This window comes from Pteropus alecto, unplaced genomic scaffold, assembly GCF_000325575.1.
Source record: "Pteropus alecto unplaced genomic scaffold, ASM32557v1 scaffold669, whole genome shotgun sequence".
NCBI classification, from domain to species: Eukaryota; Metazoa; Chordata; class Mammalia; order Chiroptera; family Pteropodidae; genus Pteropus; species Pteropus alecto.
The window spans coordinates 65375-86329 of record NW_006442554.1 but is presented as its reverse complement, the minus strand read 5'-3'; the positions used below and the strand labels follow the sequence as shown (position 1 = coordinate 86329).

At 50.1% G+C, this 20955-nt stretch overlaps 1 protein-coding gene across 3 annotated transcripts in view; it reads right to left on the bottom strand.

Annotated features, from left to right (window-relative positions):
* Positions 1-1209: 1209 nt before the first annotated feature.
* Positions 1210-20955, bottom strand: part of CACNA1F (calcium voltage-gated channel subunit alpha1 F) — a 24476-nt gene continuing 4730 nt past the window's right edge. For 2 of the 3 annotated variants that reach the window (XM_025040421.1, XM_006922775.1), the window contains exons 9-48: positions 20655-20845; positions 20335-20427; positions 20127-20220; positions 19947-19973; positions 19670-19830; positions 18584-18809; positions 17528-17735; positions 17316-17436; positions 17120-17201; positions 15824-15869; positions 15566-15635; positions 14967-15111; positions 14646-14775; positions 14095-14154; positions 13841-13947; positions 13671-13758; positions 13139-13246; positions 13000-13052; positions 11882-12028; positions 10979-11180; positions 10720-10878; positions 9815-9925; positions 9490-9573; positions 8650-8670; positions 8318-8446; positions 7891-7956; positions 7535-7626; positions 6956-7115; positions 6591-6718; positions 6199-6295; positions 5905-6007; positions 5557-5658; positions 4380-4510; positions 3986-4135; positions 3553-3725; positions 2765-2872; positions 2514-2641; positions 2293-2405; positions 1716-1913; positions 1210-1440 (exon numbers count right to left, since the gene is read on the bottom strand). In XM_025040421.1, the coding sequence (XP_024896189.1) occupies positions 1210-1440; positions 1716-1913; positions 2293-2405; positions 2514-2641; positions 2765-2872; positions 3553-3725; positions 3986-4135; positions 4380-4510; positions 5557-5658; positions 5905-6007; positions 6199-6295; positions 6591-6718; positions 6956-7115; positions 7535-7626; positions 7891-7956; positions 8318-8446; positions 8650-8670; positions 9490-9573; positions 9815-9925; positions 10720-10878; positions 10979-11180; positions 11882-12028; positions 13000-13052; positions 13139-13246; positions 13671-13758; positions 13841-13947; positions 14095-14154; positions 14646-14775; positions 14967-15111; positions 15566-15635; positions 15824-15869; positions 17120-17201; positions 17316-17436; positions 17528-17735; positions 18584-18809; positions 19670-19830; positions 19947-19973; positions 20127-20220; positions 20335-20427; positions 20655-20845 (4843 nt within the window). The remainder of the gene's footprint in view (positions 1441-1715; positions 1914-2292; positions 2406-2513; positions 2642-2764; positions 2873-3552; positions 3726-3985; positions 4136-4379; positions 4511-5556; positions 5659-5904; positions 6008-6198; positions 6296-6590; positions 6719-6955; positions 7116-7534; positions 7627-7890; positions 7957-8317; positions 8447-8649; positions 8671-9489; positions 9574-9814; positions 9926-10719; positions 10879-10978; positions 11181-11881; positions 12029-12999; positions 13053-13138; positions 13247-13670; positions 13759-13840; positions 13948-14094; positions 14155-14645; positions 14776-14966; positions 15112-15565; positions 15636-15823; positions 15870-17119; positions 17202-17315; positions 17437-17527; positions 17736-18583; positions 18810-19669; positions 19831-19946; positions 19974-20126; positions 20221-20334; positions 20428-20654; positions 20846-20955) is intronic. The other variant, XM_025040420.1, reaches the window with a different exon arrangement.

Here is a 20955-nt window from a genome sequence, read left to right as displayed (position 1 = left end):
GCCTCAGGTGGCCTTTCCCACCTCATCCCTCAACAGTCTCCTTTCACTCTCTACATCCTGTACATAACTTGCTGTTCCTACATTACACTAACTGAACCACTCTAAGCCTTTGTTTCAAGGCCTAGTGCAACTCTATATTCTGAGTTCCAGTCTCCAATTCTGGCTTTCCTCAAATTTCAGTACTGGCTCAACTGACATAAATTATACAAATGTGAAACCCCTACTCTGAGAGATGAGACCCTAGGTCAGACCCTCCTCAGTGGTAGTCCCATCCCATGCCACTCCCAGCACTGCCTCCAATTCTGTTGGATTGGGGCTGACTACTATTTTGGGCAAGTCCTGTTACATGTCTAAGCCAGCTCAGTTTGCTTTGAGAGAAACCTAGAACAGTGCCTGGCACAAAGTAAATGCCAGGTAAATACTCACTGAATGAATGAGACCCCAAAGGTTGGGCAATGACTAAAGGTGAGGCAAGAAGCAGAAAGAAGAGCTCTGGGATTTGTGTGGAAGGAGAGTGGGTTATTCTTAGCTGATCTCAGGAAAGCTAGGTGGGCCCTGAGTGGGTTTCCCTGGGCCGGGAGCCCCACCCTTGTCTTCTGCCAGTGGATTTAGATTTTCATTTTCTTAGGCAGAAGGTGGGAGATAGGAGACAGGGTGATCCCAATTTAGCCTTCCTGAAATTCCCAATACCATCAGAGGACCCCTTTGCCTGACACATCACATACCAGGCTAATTCCAACCTCCAGGCCTTTCTACTGGCAGGACTCTTCTTTGGGTTTCCTTATCCTTTTTTTCCCATTTGTCTGTCTTTCCTCAATTTGACCTGACTGACCCCTTGTGGAATCTCTGACTTTACCCCACTCCTCTTCCAAGGCCCCTCTCTCCTCTTTCCTCCATCTCTGTCCAGTGCCGTCCCCCTCCCCCACCACCTCCACTCTGTCTCCAGCTTTTTTTGGCTGCTGTCTCTTCCTCCTCCTCCTCCCTCCTTCACTGACACTGAATAATCAGACCTGGCTGTCCTGGTTTCTGGAAATACCCATGTGTGGGCAGTGGCTCAGCACTGAAATGGGGATGGATGGATGGGGGCTGTTGGGAAGCCCTAGGCCCCTAGTGCAAAGACACCAAAATCCAAGGGTGTGGTCCATGCTTGTCATCCTCTGAGGAAGGGAAAGCAGGAGGTTTATTGAGCAGTGGAGGAGGGATAGGAATTCAGAGGCCATGGATGCAGGCCATCTCATCTCTCAGGTCCTCCTCATCAAAGCGGGAGCGGATGGACTCCTCATCACTATAAAATGAGCTTGTCCCCTGTGCCAGCAGGTCACTGGCAGCACTGTCCATCTCATCCAGTGTCAGGCGACATGCATCTGCAATCTCCTGCTTGGCCAGGGCCACAAAGTGTGGGTCTCGGGCAAAGAGGCCCAGACCCTCGGAGATGAGCACCTGAGGGCAGAGAATAGATCAGAGCTGACAGAGGGCACAGCATGGAGTGGAAGCAGCGTGCACAGAGGAATCAGTGTGGATAAATGATTTACCTATGAGGGTGTGCAGGTAAGTCTTGGAGGATAATGGTGCACACATCATGCTGAGCAGAAGTTGCACAGCAAAGGGATAGCTACATGCACAGCATAGAGACTGGAGACCCCTTTTCCCTCCTTCCGAAACTCCTCCTTTCTTTCCTCCCCCATTCCTCTTGCCTACACCCCTTCTGGACTCACAGCTTCCACCAAGCTGTCGGCACTGCCCCTCTTGACATGGCTTGGGTCTGAGTGGGTTCCAGGCACGTGCAGACAGGTGAAGGTGCGCAGTGGACCGCTGGATTTGCCGAGGTATCCTTCCCCTGCTGTACCCTCTTCCACCAATAACAGTGGGGCATACAGGAGCCGACCTCGCTGAGGAGGGGTTGCCCAGGAACCCTGGACCAGAATAAACATGAGAGAGACAGTGATTGATGGGTGGGGTGTAAGAGTATAGAACTCACTCCTGTACCTATCTCTTACCCCCAAACACAGCTGGAGTCAAAATGAATGTGTATAACTCAGACTTGAGTTTATTTAAGAGCACAGAAGACCTGGGTTTAAATCTCAGCTCTGCCACTTACTAGCTGTATGATCTGGGATAAGCTTCTCTGGGAGTCAGTTTTCTCATTTATAAACTGAGGCTAATAACAGTACCACCTCACAGGTACGGTGAGGATTGTGTAATTTATATGTGCCCCGTTTCTCAGAAGGGCCTAGCATGTAGAGTGTCCGATAAATTCAGTCTATGCTGCTCCCACCCTGTCCCCTGCCTCACCTGTGTCCTGCTGAGCCCTGAATTACGCCCACGATGATAGGTGCCTGGGATGGGTAAATCTTCACAACTGCTCTGGCGCCGCAGACATTGAATTGTGAAGGAGGGCTTCCGACCTGCAGGTGGTGGGTAGGGGTGCCAGGGGAAAAGAGGAATGTCACTGCCTCCCCAATCCTCTGCCCTGCTGGTCCTTGGGGGTCGCCAGGACCCATGCTTGCTCTTACCTGCAGGTGTCGGGGGCAGCAGACGGCGGTGTGGCACACGGTGCCCGCCCACATATCTCTGGGGTCTGTGAGGTGGCAAGAGGATGGGGTGCAGGGGAGTCCCTGCTTGCTCATCTAAGTAGGAGAGCCTGTGTGGGAGGGAGGGAAGGCTGGGGGTGAGCTCAGGCCTGGGCATGGGTCATGGGGTGCCATCAGTCCTGCCTTCCCACATATGGCTCATGGGCTCATCCTACATGTTGAGGTCAGAGAACTGGCTGGGGACTTCTTCTTCCTCATCCTGTTTCTCTTCCTCTTCAGTTCCTTTGGGTTGAGAACTTCTTTCTTCTGGAATGGTGAAAATGAGAGCTCCAGAGCTTCTTCTGGGGAAGGTGAGGCAAATTAGGTAGATCAGATTCCTCCCAAATGTGGTCCTGGGCCCCTGGTTCCCTCTCATTCCATGCCCCCTTCCATGCAGAAACACTGGGCTTCTAATTTTGGGGGGGGGGTTTCACATAAAATTAACTTGTCATCATTTTAAAGTGGAAATGGGCTTTCTTATAATAGACGTTTGTCTCATTGGAAGGACCCAACATTTAAAAAAAAGCAAGCCTATTAAAGAGACAACTTCAACACAAGAATTGAGGGTGTGATGGGAGGTGGTGAGGAGAAAGCTGTGAAAGCTAGGCATGACCTCATTTCATCCTTCCATTATCCCCATGAGGTAAGGTACTATAATCCCCCTTTCATAGATGAGGAAATTGAGGACCATAAAAACTAAGTGACTAGCCCAAGGTCACTTAAGCAAATGGCAAATTCAAAATTTGAACTTAAACTTATTTAGTTGCACATCATGTGCTTTTTGCATGAAACTTTTGCACTGTCTTTCTCATATGAATCTATTACTCTTTATTCCCACCTGAGCCCTTGAAGCTCTCCTATTTTTACCAAATTTCCATTAGAAGGCCCTCTTAGGCTCTCTTCCTATACCCTCTGAATTACCCCCATACAGTGGCTAGTCCCTGCTTTCCCTCACAGTCTTCCCCAAGACTCTTGACCGTACCTGTGGGTGTGGGATCCAGCCTGGGGTACACTGAACTGTCTGGAGTTGGGAGCCCCACCATCATCATCACTGGGACCAAGGGAAAGTGAATCTGGAAGTTTGTCCCCAGCAGGCAGAGACAGAGAAATCACGGAGCTCCGGCGACGAGATGGGGGTTGGAAGCCTATTGGGGCCTGTGGGAGTCACAGGACTGAGTGTTGTATCCACGTTATATCTAAGTCACTTGGTCATATAGTGTGTCTCCAATGAGCTCCCTAGGGGCTGGGCTGAATCTGGGTCTTGCCCTCAATAGCGGATGGTAGGTGCCAAGTAAACATTTGTCTGTTGCGTGGGCTGGGTGCTTCTCTGGAGGGCTTCTCTCCAGAGGCAGTGTGGAAGTCAGGAGATTGAGGGAGTATTTTACATTCCTGGGAGAGTGGAAACTTGTCCTCACTTTGTATGTTTCTGGGTCCTTATCTTCCTCTTCCTCTCCCTCCTGCCTCTCTTCTTCCTCCTCCTTCTCCTCTTCTTCTTCCTGGTCTGTGTCACAAGTGAGTGCCTGCCGGATCTCAGGACCCAAGTCCTGTAGGCTCCTCAGGCCAGCCTGTGGGGGTGAAAAAATAGGGAAGCAGGAAAGCTCAGGGTCTAAATTCCCCCGTCATTGAACCTGCTTCCCATGCAGGAGTGTGGGGTGGGGGAAGAAGCCCCTCAACTACCCCTGTCCCTTTGTGGGTCCTTGGGCCTCAGTTTTCTCATCTGTGACATGGATCCCATGAGATCAAGAGGGCAGTCGGCCTCTGTCACACTGCTCCCATATACCCCCACCAACCCAGGCCCTCTCTGAACACCTGAAGGGCAGAGGATGTGCTTGGGGGGGCTTCGGTCCCCAGTAGTCCCTTTTCTTTTCTCCGCCGGAATTTGCGGAAGTAGTCCTGGATCAGAAATGTGGCGTAGAATTTGCCCACGGTGACCTCCTCCTCTGGGGGCAAGGGAGAGGAGGCAGAGTCACAGAGGGGGGGTCTTCTGTTTCTCCTACTCTACTCACAGCATGGACTCCTTAGGATGTGCTTGGGGGGGCTTCGGTCCCCAGTAGTCCCTTTTCTTTTCTCCGCCGGAATTTGCGGAAGTAGTCCTGGATCAGAAATGTGGCGTAGAATTTGCCCACGGTGACCTCCTCCTCTGGGGGCAAGGGAGAGGAGGCAGAGTCACAGAGGGGGGGTCTTCTGTTTCTCCTACTCTACTCACAGCATGGACTCCTTTTTGTTTCCCACCACTCCAGCCAGTACTGTTTTTTTTTTTTTTTTTTTTTTGTGGACAAAATTCTCTCACAACCTCCAATACTATGCTGAATAAAAATGGTGACAGTGGGCATCCTTGTCTTGTTCCTGATTTTAGAGGAAAAGCTTTAAGTTTTACCATCAAGTATGATCTTAGCTGTGAACTTGTCTTTTATGGCCTTATTATGTTAAGATACGTTACCACTCTATTTTTTTGAGAGTTCTTATTAATGGATGTTAAAATCACATGCTTTTTCTGCATCTATTGAGATGATCATATGAGTTTTATTCTTCATTTTGTTAAAGTGGCATATCACATTGATTGATTTGTAGATGTTGAACCATCCTTATATGATCCTTCTAATTTATTGCTCAATGCAGTTTGCTAATATTTGGTTGAGGATTTTTTATGTATGTTTATCAAAGATGTTGACCTGTCATTTTCTTTTCTCATGGTTTCCTTTTCCGGATTTAGAGTCAGGGATACTGTAATCCCTCTGTTCTGAGAGGAGGTTGTGGCTCAGACTGGGGCCGTGGGGAGCATGTGAGGCATGAGAGAAAGAAGATTCAAGGAGGGACGTGAGCTTTAAACCTAAGCATCTAGAAAGATGAAGTTACAGATTAGATGAGATGGAAGGACTGGGTAGGAGCCTGATTTTTTTTTTTTTTTTTTTTTTTTTTTGTGGTGAGCAATAAATCATCTGACATTCAGAGGTGGGCTCAAGGAATTTGGGTGGGGCTAGCTCACCGTCAGCAGTGGGGATGACTTCATCTAGCAGCTTCTGTTTCATCCGCTTCCAGATCTTTTTGATGACGATCCGCAGCTCCTGATTGGCTTGCTCCAGGTTCCCTGCATCAGGAGAGGATGTGGGGCATGAACCAATAGAAAGAGCTCTTCATAGCCACTCCCTCACTGTTGGAGCAGCGTCACAAGCTTCTACCGCAGTCACGCACCGCCCCCATTGGACAGGTGGGAAAAAGGGCCAAAGTCATCCACTTTGAGGTTCAGAGCTAGGAGTAGGGCCCATCACTCCAGTTGGTTCCCTGCAACCTTCCCAGGGACCCTCCCACTCCTGCTCCTCTACCCTCCACGCACCTTCTGTTTTGATCTTCAGGGATGTCCGAACCAGGGCAAAGAGTGTGGCATTGAACGTCACCGTCCCATCTGAGTTGAGGGGCATGTTCATCGCCACAAGTCTCTGGACACCAGGGACGTGAAACCCACTTTGGGCAAATGCCAGGGACTCAGGCACGAACGCCCGGGGGTCAGAAACCTTTGACGACGCAACCAAACACCCCCTCCTTACCCAAGGCAAAGTCCCTGCCCACCCCTGCCAGATGGTAGACAGCCTTCTCAGGGGCAGGGTGGGGGTTGAGTAGTTTCACAGACCTTGCAAGCTACTCGGTGTGGGCACAGCTTCCCGAATCCCAGCGGGGGCTGGATGCGCCTCAGCAGGGCAACCACATCCAGGTGCTTGATGCGGCCCCTTGGGCAGGCGGGGGTGGGTGGGAGGTATCACTTTATTGGAATTACCCCCTCTAGCCCTTTCTCAAGCTTATCACTACTTCTCCCCACCAACATCCCAGAGCCTGTCAGGGAAAAATCAATTGGAGGGAAGTGGAGTGGGTGCGGGGGGGAGGCACAGGACAGGGACTGTGGGAACCTTGGGGCATCTACTGACTGGGTAATGGGAGAAGTAGGCCAGAGGTTCAAGGGCTGGGGGACTGTGTGGAGCAGTGTATTGTCCCTTGGGATACCAAGTATGGGGTTAAAGGGCATACTTGGCCCCTGGGTCATATTCAGACCAGATCCTCTTGAATTCATCGAGGTGATGGGGACCCAGGATAGACCAGTCTCTGGTTAGATAGTCAAAGTTGTCCATGATCACAGCCACAAAGAGATTTATGATCTGTGGGCCAGTGAGAAGAGGGGTTAGGTGAAGGGTTGAGCAGGGTGTGGGGAGTTGGTGGGAGGCTGAGGTAAGCTTACATGGTCACTGGGTCATGAGTCCCTGGATTGATATTGTCACCAGGCCAGCCCTTTCACCCATTCTGAAGATCTGGACCCCCCATCTCATTTGACATCCCCAGACCCTTAAGGGCCAGCACCATGTCAGTGATGGTGGTTGAGGGAAAATGGTCCTCACCAGGAAGGCACAAAGCATAAAGAAGCTGATAAAATAGGCGATGGCAAAATTGCTACCACAGGTAAATTCCTCTCCAGGGCCGAAGTCAGACTCAGGGTCACACCGATTCCCAGGAAGGGTGGCAAGCATTATCTCCTGCCATGCCTCACCAGTAGCACACCTGGGGATCACACAAGGGTACCATCTTGGAGGGGAGGCTATGAAGTCATGGCAAGTGGCATTATGGGGGCTGGAGGGTTTAGGAGATGACCCACTTCCTGCCAAGGGCTACATATGGTACAGATAACATTTTGACATTTCAAAAGCTGGCATGCTATGTTGATGACAGTCATGTTCACATTTTACAGATGGGGCACTGAGGCCCAAGAAGGGGATACATCTTACAACAAGATAAAGGATGGCAGAGGACAGAATATTCTAAAAGACTCAAATCACAGCCAGAAAAGGTCTCAGGCAATATGGAACCTCATGCTGCCCTATTATTCCCACAGCTCAGGCAGTCTGGGGCCCAGACAGGGGATGTGGGCACCAAAGGGCATGCTGGAGACTGGAGTGGCAGGGGAGGGTAGTAGATGTCACCTGAAGAGAAGTAGTACAGCCTGTGGAAAAGTCTGGAAGTTGTTGTTTCGGTTGATCTGTGTGCCATCTTGAAGAGCCACCTTGCCAAACATCTGTGGGCACACAGGGGCTATGTCAGAGAGGTGAACCCATGCCCCCATGGGTTCCCACCCATTTCACAACTCTTAATACCCAAAGGATCCTCACAACCCTGACAAGCAGGCACTGCTGATCCCATTTCACAGACTTGTGGACTGATTCAGGGTCATCCAGCGTGTCTGTCTGTCTTTCCACCCACAAACCCCACTTTCAGTCTATCTCTACACAACACCCCTCAGCAGAATGCCTGAGAAATGCTCCCTAGGGTCCCCACTCGCCTGCATCCCAATGACTGCGTAAATGAAGAATATCATTGCGATGAGAAGAGCAACATAGGGCAAGGCCTATGGGTGGGGGAGGGGGAGGAAGATACACAGATACTCAGGTCGAGGCAGAGAACTATAATCCTCAGAATGCACTGCTCCCTCAAGCCTGGGCTTGCTGAGAGATGTGATCCATCCCCCCAAGTGCCCATGTCATGACTACCAATGTCTCCCAAATGTGGACATAGTATTAAATACAATAGATTAAGGTCAGTGAGGCCAAGGCATGTTGAGAATTGAGAGCCTAGAAAAGAGGGAAAACTAGAGATGGTAAGTTGCAGGTAGGTATGGCATGCTGGGAGATACAGTTCTGGGGGTAGTAAAAGGAAAGGCTGAGAGATGTGAGGTGAGGGTAAAGGATGGTCAAAGGGACGGAGGTTACCTGGAAGGACTTGATGAATGTCCAGAGCAGTGTCCGGATTCCTTCACCCTTACTGAGAAGCTTGACCAGCCGCATGACTCGGAAGAGACGAAAGAAGGTGATGGAAATGCGGGAACTGTCCTCAGAGCTCTGGGGTTGGGGGTGTGGTGCGTATGCTCAACCCACATTTGCCTCAGCCACCTCCCATGTTTTGGCCCTCCCAGCCCCTAAACCCCTCAAAAGTCAGGCCCCAGATGGGTCAGGGATCATTTTTAAGGACTCTTCAGGGAAAAAGGAAGGGAGGGTGGGTGAGTAAAGAAGCAGAGAGTCCCTGTTGTGAGGTGGAGGACTACCTCGCCAAGGTGGCCACCATTCTGGAGGGAGATATAGCCAAGATAGAGGTGAGAGAGGAGATAATGAGATCACAGGCCCAAATGAATAAGGGGAGAAATGATGAACAGTTATAGGGGATAATGGATGGTAGAGTCATTATGCAAGGGATGATGGGGAAGGTTGTGTGGTAGATAGTTGTGGGAAAAGTTGGTAATGAGGGTGGAAGGAGAGTAGAGGTACAGGAGATTGTGGAGGAGATATATTGGAGCCAATGGAGGAAGTGATGGAGCCAGTTGTTTTATGGAGATGATAGAGATGAGAGAACCAATGGGGGACCCAATGGAGAAGCCAGTTATGGAGATATGGAACCAGCAGCATTGTTAATCAAGGTTATAGAACAATGTTATACAAAATGGAGGAGATTGTGGAACCATCGGTGCAGCCAGTGGTAATGACAGAGACGTGAAAGACCCAGTGTTGGAGACGATGGAGTCGGAGGGAAAAATGGAGCCAATGAAGGAGTCAGAAGAGATGATGGAGCCAAAGCAGAAGTTGGTGGAGGTGATGGAGCCAATGGAGGGAGATGTAGAGGCAATGAAGGAAACAATAGAAATAACAGTTATTTTAGGTCATAGTGGAGCCAGAGGATAGGCTGCAATGGAATGAGGGAGCTGGTGGAGGGGGTCTTTGGCTAAAACCAACAGGGACTCAGAAGGGAAGAGCTAGTGAGGAGCACTGAGTCTCTATGAGTGGGATGAATGGGAATGGGAGCCACCTACCCATTTTAAAGAAAGCCCTGGGGTTGAGGTGGGGAAAGGTTAGTAGAGGGAGAGTGGGTTAGTGGAGAGGCCAGTGCTCACATTAACTTCAGTGACGGCAATGTCCACTACGCTGCCCACCACAATAAGAGCATCAAATGTGTTCCAGGCGTCGGCAAAATAATGCTGTAGGCAGGAGGAAAACAGTTCCCTGTCTTCTCAGAGCTAGCAAGCTAGGGTAGGGGGCCAGTAGTGGGAGGGCCATTGAGGAGGCAGGGCCCAGCTTAGACCACACAATGGGCCTACATCTGGATTCCTCTCACTCCCTAGTCTCACAATTCCATAGTTGCTGGCCCCCTGGGAGCTCTGCAATGAGCTCCACCCCAAGGAATTTACCCACTGAGGTGGGTCTAGGGCTGGGGAGCACCTTGGGTTTGAAGGCGATGATTTTGAGCACCATCTCAATAGTGAAGAGGCCAGTGAAGACCATGTTGAGGATGTCCATGGCATAGTTGAAGGGAGCAGTCTGCTCGTAGTGCTAGGGGAGAAAATCGGATGTGGGGACAGAGCCTGAAGCAGAGATCTCCCTATCTCCAACCAAATATTCTCTGGCTTGGATTGAGTTGAGTCTAGAGATGTGGTAGCACTATGGGTTGGCCAAACCCCTCACAGTGTCTGCTTCCCATTATGGATATTGTAAAGCCCAGTTTTTGATTTCCTGGCTTCGTAGCTAGTTCTGACTGAGAAAGAAACATGTCTGCTGCTGGTCGGGCGGCTTCTGTGAAAAATATTTTTGCTTTCCAATAAAAGGCTCAAATGAGGGGAGCCCCCTGGTGCAACGTTTCCTCCTTTTTCCCGCCCTGAATGTAGTATTGATGCCTGGAGCTATGGCAACCCTCCCGTGACCACGAAGCAACAAATATGAGAATGAAAGCCAACTCACAAAGAACGATGGAGCAGAAAGATAGAGCCTGGGTTTCTGATGAACAATGAGCAAACAGCCTAACTCTACACTTCTTGTTATGTGAAGTAACTACTATATTTAGTTGACTCTGGGATGTACATCTTTTCACATTTTAGAATCTCTGAAATCCGGGTGCACTTCACAATAGCAACTTACAGTTGCTGTCTGCCATTTCTTTTTTACATTCTTAGATCTCTGAAATCAGGATCCAACTTACAATTATAGGCCTTAGATTTGAAGAAATATGGCTTAACTCTCTATCAGTTGGGGATTTTGTTACTTGTAGCCGAAAGCATTCTTAATGGTTCCCAAGGGATTGTGTGGACAGAATAGGTTATCTGGCAGGGGTCAGGATGGGGAGCTCAGACCTGCATGGCTAGAGCAACCGTGTTGAGCAGGATGAGCAGGAACATGAGATACTCGAAGGCAGCAGAGTTCACAGTGGCCCACACACGATACTGATGCGGGTTCTTGGGGATGTAACGGCGGAGTGGCTGGGCCTTGAGGGCGTACTCCACGCACTGGCGCTGCATATGGGTGCAGGGCATGAGTGAGCAGTGGGGTCTCGAGGCAAGGAGATGTGTATACGGAGGGGTTGGTGGTCATGGATCAGGGGACAGAGGTTACCTGGTTCTTGTCCAGCTCACAGTTTTGGTACTCCTGCTCACCCTGGGCACGGAAGGTGATGATGACGAAGCCCACAAAGATGTTCATCATGAAGAATGCGATGATGATAATGTAGACAATGAAGAACACTGAGATCTCCACGTGGTAATTATAGATAGGGCCCTCATCCTCTGCGTGTGCGTCAATGGCCTTATATAGCAGCCTGGGGAGCCAGTCGAGGTAGGTTGAGGGAATATCCCAGCCCCTGAAGACCTGCCCCCAGACCACTTATCACAGACAGCCAAGGATCTCCTTGGCACCCCAAATAACCCCTAAATCCCCTGACCTAACCACCTGATACCTGCACACACCCCCCAAAGAGGCCTCCACCAGGCCCTGCAAGACCCCCAAATCTCTTAAGTTCCCACAGACCCCCAAATCCCCTTCTCCAGGCACCTGGAGATTCCCATGCAATTCCCCAGAACTCTCCCACCAGTCCCCAAAGATCTCTAAATCCTCTGTTCTATCAACTTGAATTCCTTGCTCCATAACCCCAGAGATCTCCAACTAATACTCAAAAGACTTAGAAGCCCCTGAATCCCCACTCCATCTCCTCTGAGATCCCTCCCAGCACCCCCAGGTATATACATGGTCCCTCCTAAATCTTATCCAGTCCTCTCTAGATTTCCATCTACTCCCTCAGAGACCTCTACCCAATTCCTGGAGACTCCACCCACTTAGGTCCCCAAAACACCCCAGCCAGCTACTGAGAGACCCCCACCAGATCTGTGATATGCCCATGAGTCCCCACAAAACCCTATCCAGTCTCAAAAGACCTTTATCACATCCCAAGATACAATCCCAGCCAGTCCCTTAGAGACTCCTTCCCAATCCCCTGCCCATCCCTAGGGCCCTGCCCCTCACGCAGGCCAGCCTTCGAAGGTGGAGACAGTGAACAAAGCCATCATGGCTGAAAGGACATTGTCAAAGTTGAAATCGCTGTTGACCCAGAGCCGCTCCCGGACCAGAGGCCGTGACACATCTCCATCAGGATAGACCAGGAAGGAGCCCCTGTGGATGTTGCAGACAGGCTGGGTGGGTGAGGAGGGGTGGGGATCTGTGGAAAGGGGACTAGGGTATCCAGTATGGAGGCAGCAGGGCATAGTGGTAAAGCTGGATAGCCTGGCTTCAAATCCTGCCCCTCCATTTACTGGCTGAGTGACCTTGGTCATTTAACCTCTCTGTGCTTCAGTTATCCCCATCTATGAAATAGGATAAAAATGGAACATATTCCGTTATTAATTAAGAATTAAGTCAACCAATGAGGATAGTGTGTGGCACATAGTTGGTACTACATGTCTTAGCTTTCATCACCATTATCATCATCATTATGACCACCCAGAAAAAATTAATACTAATAATAGCCAACATTGATCAGAACTAAGTCTATGTCAGGCATGGTGTTAGGCTTTACATGTAATAACTTTACATTGTAGTATACTCTCTGTGTAGTAACTCATTTATTCCTCATTAAAAAATTTGTGAAATCTGCACTCTTTTTATCCCCATTGTTCAGTTAAGGAAAATGAGACTCAGCAAGGCAAAGAAATGTAAGAAATTACAAGGTTAAGAAAAGTCTCATGGGATAGATTTGAACCAGGAATGTCTGACTTCAAAGCCCATGCTTTTAATCGCTATCCTCTACAGAAGATGGAAGACGAGGATTTCATGGGGCGGGGGGTGGGGGGGGTTGTGTTCGGGGATTGCTAGAAGGTCTGGAGTAGAATGTAGGTAACTCTGGGGAATATGGAGAGGGGTTTGGGGGAGGTAGCCTTTGCAGTTCTTGGGAGCGTTCTGGTGGTATATCTTGAGGCCTTGGAGAGTTCTGGGAATCTTGGGGGCCTTGATAGAATCTGGGGAATTCTCTGCAGTTCTTAGGAGGAAGCTCTAGGGGTTTCAGGGGACTTGGTGAACTCTATGGGTCTTTTCAGCCTTTGAGAGGAGTCCCGGGCCCCATGGAGAGCAAGGTCTCAGCCACTCACTTGCATTCTTGGGGGGTGTGTTTGGCTTCATCAGTGCAACTGTAGAATTTCCCCTGCAGGGAGGATATTTGTCAAGCAGGTTCACCCTTCACCCCCGCCTTGACCCATGCCTGGGCCTCCCTCCAGTGTTTCTTCACACCTTGAAAAGCTGCACGCCAATGCAGGCAAACATGAATTGCAGGAGTGTGGTTACAATCATGATATTTCCGATGGTCCGGATGGCCACGAACACACACTGTACCACGTGCTGCAGGCACCCATGAATATGGATAATGGACACTTGTAAGCCACAGTGGTCATGGGGCAGGGACTCTGGGCATGGATGGAACTAAGGGACTTGGGTCAGGGACATGTGATCTTGGGTTAGCAATATGTGGTCAGGAACACATGGTCAAGGGGCAATGATGTGGGCCAGGGATGTGTGGGCACCAACCAGGAATAAATGTTTGCCAGGCAAGGATATGTGGCCATGTGACAGGGAAAAGCAACCATTGATAAGGAACATGGGGCGAGTCACATGCCCACATGGCCAGTGGTCAGGCATGTGTGGTTACATGCCAGGTCCAGGCTGTGTGGTCATGCATCAGTGCAAATGGTCAGTCTTATCAGTAATCCTGGCCCCAGGGGCGGGGCAGGGCCTGGCTCTGTGGGTTTGGGTAAGATGGGGTTACCTTGAGTCCCTTGGCCCGGTTGATAGCTCGAAGGGGCCGAAGTACTCGGAGTACTCGCAGAATCTTCACCACCGAGATGGCACTGGAGCTGGTGAGGAGGCAATCCTCAGGCCCTGGCCCAGATTTGGTCTGGGCTCTGGGAGGAATGGGATGGGTAAGAGGTCACTCACTGGATGCCAAAGGAGATGAGAGAAACGCTGACCACCAGCAAATCCAATAGATTGAACCAGCTACGGCAGAAGGAGCCTTGGTGCAGGAAGGCCCCAAACACCGTCATCTGTGGGGGGTCAGAGGTCATAAGGCTAGATCTCATACTTGGGAACAAAAGTAGAAGGAGGGCATAGAAACAAGAGAGGTGAGCTGCAGGGGTGGGTGGAGAGTGGGTTGGAGCAACTTGGAGTATGACTAGGGGCCCATTAGTTACCTTTAGTAGAATCTCCACAGTGAAAATGGATGTGAAGGCATAATCAAAATACCCCAGAATCTGGAGGATGAGAAAGAAGGGGCATCACAGTCATGGTTGAGGGGGATACTAGGTATGTATATGTGTGTATGTGTGTGTGTATATGTGTGTGTATGTGTACCTCTCTACATAAGCGTTGCTGTCCTTCCCATCCTCCCTCCCTCCATTCCTCCTTCCCTCTCTCATGATCATCAACTTCTCCATAAGGCAAAAGGCTTGGCCATCAGAAAGACCAATGTTCAATTTGAACTACTCTGCCTCTACTCAGCTACATGGATGCTTTTGGTATGTTCAATCTCTCTGAGCACAACTTCCTCCTCAGCCAAATACTGATCTCCCTGGTGCTTCCCCAAGTGTGTTGCATACACAGTAAAGGCTGGCACCACAGCAGCTGTCATTATTGCTCCTCTCTCTCTGCCAAGATAGAGGTCTTCCTGTCTCCACCCTGGCCCCAACTTGTGCCCAGTAGGATACCCCTGGGAGTGCCCCCCAGCCTCCAGCCAAAGGCTCACATGGTTGCGGAAGGAGTGGGCTCGGATGGGGTCCTCAGCAGCCAGAGACACACTACTGAGGATGATGAACACCAGGATAAGATTAGTGAAGACATGATGGTGAATGAGGGTGTGGCAGGCCTTCCTCAGTCTAAAGAGAGGGGAATGGGCCATTTTCAGAATCCAGGACCACGGTTTATTGGGGGAGCTTGAGGGATGCAGCTAAGCCTTGTTGCATCAGGTTGTACACCAACCTCCCCAGCTTTGGCTGCTCCCTGGCCCTCCACCTGCCCCAGCCCCTCCTGCTCCTCACCTCGGCCCCCGCCTACTCCTAGAACTCACGAGTTGGTTTGGCTGAGGCAGAAGAAGGCACTGCCCTCAGGGATGGGCACCACCTTCTCCTTGGGTACAACTTCCTGTAGGAGTTCCACACGCCCTGCACCCCCTTCCTCCTCTTCCTCCTCCTCTTCCTCCTCTTCCTCCATGCCTGGCACCGGAAGAAGATCAAAAGAGAGAGAGAATTAATTGAGAAAATGTATGTCACCCAGAACAGTGCTTGCCACATGGTAAATTCTTCCCATCTCCATGCTAGAATGTCAGCTCCTCAGAAAAGAGATTTTAGTTTGTTTTGTTCACTATTGTGTTCCTAGCACTTAGAACAGGGCCTCAGACACAGTAAGAGCTCAGTAAATGTGTGTTGAATGAACATCACCATCTTTGCAGTCATATACACACTATTATCAAATGAAAGTTCTGAGAAGTTCTGCATTAAAACAAAACGTCTGTTTATCTTCTTTAATCTCATTGTCCCAAATGTTGCTGGCCATACGCCAAGCCCATTATTTTCAAGATGATCTCGGAAAAGGCTGCTCTCCAGAGAAGAAGGTATCGGGGATCAAGAGCATTGCTCGGGTGCTGTCCCTAAAGTCCCACATCTCCACCTGGCTCTGGCCACTTGCCTGCTCCTTCATTCCTTGTACCTTCCTCTTCCTCATTCTCCTCACCAGGCACCTGGGGACAGGAAGATGGGGGTCACTGATGGTGGGGGAGACATCAGGGGATGGACACAGGGAGGCATAGAAGAGATGAAATCATGAAAGAATGAACAGGCAGAGGTTGGGGGTTAAAGACACAAACACACAGACTTAGAGTATTGTTAGTAGTATGAGGTGTAGATGGTTTCCAGGCTTCTAGCTCACCAACGCTCTATTCTCCTGCGGGGGTTTCTCCTCAGTGCATTTCTCCCTGTGCAAATAAATGAGGTGGGGTGAATTCTAAGGATCACAACAGATGAGTGAGGCTAAGGGGGGCATTGCAGTCAGAACAGACCTTTCTTTGACCCTATAGAACCTCCCTGCTTCCACCCTTATCCCCGCAGTCTGTTCTCACAGCAGCCAGAAGGATTCTGTTAAATTCTAAGTCTGACACATCCCTCCTCTGCTCACATTCACTCAGAGAAAAAACCAAAGTCCTCACTGTGGTCCAGAATGCTCTCAATCTGGCCTCCTTATTCACCCATTTGAGCTCACCTCCTACCACGTTCTTCCTTGCTTATTCCACTTCAGACTCACTGGTCTCCTTGGTGATTTTTTTAAAAATTTATTTATTTAAATTAGTTACAAGTATATAGTACATTGGTTAGACATCTATATAGTTCATAAAACAATCTCCTCAATTGCTCCCTCCCTCCCCTGGCCCTCCGCCTAGCCATCATATTAATGCTAATTGCATTCCCTATGCCATGCTCCCCATCCCTGTGACCAACTATTAACTACTAATTTGTACTTCTTTAACTCTTCACCCCATTCTCCCAGCCCCCCAACCTCCCTCCCCTCTGTCCGTCACCAAATTGTCCACTATATTTGTGAGTCTGCTTTTGGTCAGTTTGTTCTTTTGTTCCTTAGATTTCGAATATAAGTGAAATCATGTGGTATTTATCTTTCTCCTTGGTGATTTTTAAATGTGCTGAGAATATCATCATCTCAGGATCTTTGCACTTGCCGTCTCCTTGCCTTGAACATTCTTTCCACAGATATTTGTATAGTTCACTCCTTCACTTTATTTAAGTCTTTGTTCAACTGTCACCTCTGCATAGAGACCTTCCTCGACTACCATAACCAAAATAGCAATTTTCATTGCCCTCTATTCTTTTATTTTGCTTTCTTTTTCTTCATTATATATTACCAACATATGTTTAATTAAAGTAATTATATATTTAGTTGTTTGTGTTTTGCTTGCCTTCTCAAATGTCAGCTCCATGAAGGAGAAGATTCTGTCTACCTTGACCCCTGCTGTCTCCTCAGCATCTAGAACAGCATCTGGCACAAAGTAGGTACTCAATAAATGAATGTTGAATGAATGAGGACCGGAAGGTTGGATTTGAGGGTGAGGATTGCCAGGGTGACTGAGGCATCTTTGGTGGGTTGGAATATGTATGGGAGTTCCTAGGCAGGGATGCAGGGAGAGACTGACTTGGGGGTGGAGCCAGACATCACCTGCCCTTGTCCTTGGCAGTGCCTGTGTCTCCACTGGCCAGATTGTCCACAGCGATGGCAAGAAACACGTTCAACAAGATGTCTGGGGTGAGCTCAGGCTGCAAAGGATGGAGAAGCAGCCTGCCTATGGACTGCCCGGGTCCCCCTATTCACCTCCGCTCCACCATCATCCAGCCCCCCAAGGCTTTATGGATACAGTTGCCGCAGATGAAGAGAATGATGAAGTAGATGCACACCAGCATCCCTGGGAAGAAGGGGCCGCCGTAGGCCATGATACCGTCATACATGACCACATTCCAGTCCTCACCCGTCAGGATCTGGGGGTGAGGGGTCACCATGAAGCTCTTGGGACCCTCTCCCCACCACAGGATACTACTGACCGCCCATCCCATGGTCTCCAGGCCCCACCTGAAAGACAGTGAGGAGGGCCTGGGGGAAGGTGTCAAAGGTGCTTCGCTTGGTGTGGGTCTGGTCAAAGTTGAACTTGCCCCCAAACAGCTGCATGCCAAGCAGGGAGAAGATGATGATAAAGAGGAAGAGGAGAAGCAGCAAGGATGCGATGGATTTCATTGAATTGAGTAGGGATGCCACCAAATTGCTCAGAGATGCCCAGTGCCTGCAGCAGAGATGGGGAGGCAGGGTTAACATGCCAATTGGTGAGTTAGGATCCAAGGTGGGGCTCCAGTATGAGATGCACTGGGGCAGGCTGGGTTGAAATGGCCTTTAGTGTCAAGATTAGAAGTGATTTTGGAGTTGGGGTGAGGTGAGACTAAGAAGTGAGGGGAAGGTCGAGTTTCAGATTAGGGTTGGCACTAGGGCTATTAATAGGAGATGAGGTTAAGATGGAGGGTAAATAGAAGTTGATGGAGCTAGAATTGGGTTTCAGGTTGGGACCAGGACTGGGGTTGGGGTTAGGGACAGCTTGGAATGGGATTGCGGTTGGGGGCTGGGAAAGAGGAGAGAATGGGGATAAGACTGAGGCTGGGGCTGGGAACAGGATTGTGGTTGGATACAGGCTGATAAGATTTAGGGATGTGGGCATTGTGGTTATTGATGGGGATGAGGCTGTTAGGGATGAGTTTGGAGATGGACTTGGGATTGTGTGTTGGGGTTGTAAATGGGCTTGTGGATAACGAGTGGTTGGGGTTTGGGTTAGAGATGATGTTATGGCTGGGGGTTGGAGATGGGGTTTGGGTTGGATATGAGTATAGAGTTGAATTCAGAGACAGGGTTGATGTTGAAGAAGCATGTGGAAATGGAGTAGACACCCTCCCCACTGGATTTGAACCTCCATGAAAGCAGGAACTTGTGTCTTCTTTGATTCCTGGTGTGCCTAGCACACAGTAGGCACTCAATGGATGTTTGTGAAATGAATGATGATATAGATAAAGTTATCATTGGAGCTGGGATGGGGACTGTTGGGGCTATGTTTGGGGCTCCAGTCCTCCCCCTCCATACACACACCTGGTGACTTTAAAGATCCTGAGGAGGCGCACACACCGAAGCACTGAGATGCCCAGGGGCTGCATGGCTCCCACTTCCACCAAGGTGGTCTCCAGGATGCCCCCACAGACCACAAAGCAGTCAAAGCGGTTGAAGAAGGAGGAAACATAGGCAGAGGGGCCCAGACCATAGAGCTTGAGAAGCATTTCCACCGTGAATAGACAGAGCAACACTTTGTTGGCATACTCTGTAGGGAGAGCGGTAGGAGTGACCAGGCTGGCCAGTTTCCATGGTGACATGTGGGGAGGTAGGAGTCATGGGGTGATCTAGGGTAGCTGATATCAGGCCAGGCCCAGGCTGGGGGTGGCGTTAGGGTTAGGGATGGAGATGAGTTTGTAGGTTGGAGTGGGTGAGGTTTTGAGAGGCTTCTGGAGCTGGGGAGAGGGGCAGAGTTGGGGCAGGGCCTCAGTCAGCCTCAAGGATAGGGTTAGAGGCTGGGATTTAGTTAGGACTGGAGCTGGTTTGAGATTAAAAGTGTGCTTAGTATTAATGTTGGGGTTGAGATGAAAATGAATACTAGTAAGAGCTACCACTTATAAAGTGCTGGCTTTATGTGGGTCAGGCAATGTTCTAAGCACTTTTCACTTTAACTCATTTAATCCTCTTAATCACTCCATGAAATGAATACTATTACTAGCCCCATTTTGTAGAGGGGTTAACTTGTCCAGACAGTGTAGTGTTAATAGCCTGGACTCTGGAGCCAGGCTGCCTGGGTTTGCCACTCACTAGCTGAGTCCTGGGATTAGTAACTTAACTTTAGTACTTTGGCACTCAGTACTTTATGTCTTAGTACTTAATTCCCAAAGGTTGCGGTGAAGAGAAATTGAATTAGTACATGTAAAGCACTGAAAATAGAGCTTGACACATACAGAAAGTACTATGTAAGTGTAAGTTACAAGGTGGGATGGGACAGGCTAAGGATTCTACATTTACTTGAGTGGTAAGGCAGTGTCTGGGGGTCTGAGGTACCTGAGAGATCCTGGATTGATGCTTTTGGGGTGGAGGGAATTGGGGGTGAGGAGAGGGCTGGCAGGCTGGGTAACAAACCCTGGGTCTGCGTGAGCCATATAGGCTGCCCGTGGTGCTCTGAGGCGATGGTCAGCGTGTTGAGGAAGACGAGCAACAGAACGGCCCAATAACAGGCATTGGACTTCACAGCCCTCCGGCAGCATGCCCGAAGGCCTCGGTTGGCTCGACAGAGCTGGCGGCTGGGAGAAAAGAGGAGCCCACTGGCTGAGATCACCTACCTCAGCCTGCCCTGGGGGGCTCAGGTGGGGCTCACAAAATCATGGGGTCCAGAAGCTGCATAAGTTCCCCAACTCACCAGACCCTGGTTTTCATGATCTTGTTTCTGAAAAAGAGGGGGATGGGATGTGGGTGTCATGAGGGGGTGTAGTTGGAAGTCAGGGACTGAGGTCAAGGTTGGAGGCCAAAGTAAGTACTAGGGTCAGGGTTTGGACTGGGTTCTGGGCTGGGTCATGGGTCAAGGGTTGGGGGCCCTCACAAGCAGAATGTACAACTGGCTAGAGCCCCCTCCTCCTCTTCTTCATCGCCTGGAGTCTCTGCCATCGAACCCGTGTCACTGGCTGGGAGGCTGGCTGTGGGCAGGGTAGTAATAGAGGGTCAGCACATGAAGCCTCCAAGGTTCCACCTTTGGCTTTCTCCTCTGTCTACCCATCCCACCCGCCTCCTCAACCTGTATGTACCCCCACCATGGCTGCTGGTGGAGTGCGTGGAGCGGGTGGAGTGACTGAACCAGTGCAGACGTCCACGTCTCCGATTGGTCAGCTCTGCCAGTTGTGGCCCTGCAGGGATAGTGAGGAGAGTTGGGGAGCATGGCCTGGTGTTAGGTGTGTGGGAGGCTGTTACTGAGAATCTGTTCTGGTTACATTTGGGAAGGGGATCTGGGTCTAGGTTCTGTATCCTACTGAGGGCTGGGCTGAGAGTTGTTGAAGGTGGGGGCTGGGTCTCAGGAGGACAGCCCACTGACGCCTGCATGGAGCAGGGAATGGGTCAGATTGGGGTTGCCTACGGTGGCCAGCCCGGCCTTCTTCAGCCACAGAACAAAAGTTGTCATCAGCTGAGGGGTCTTCAATGTCCAGCTCTTCTGCCTGCATGATCCAGTCCAGGTAGCCCCGCAGGTCCTCCTCCAGCTGTTGCTTCTCTCGCAGCTTCTGGAAATCCCCTCTTGCTTTTGCCTTCTCCCTCTCCTTGGAGAATTCCCTGAGAGATGAGGATAGAGGGCTAGGTTCTAGCCCCCTCACCTCCCCCATTTCAGCCACGCTGGCCTCCTTGCTTTTCATCAAATATGCCAAGCACCTTCGCTTTGGCGT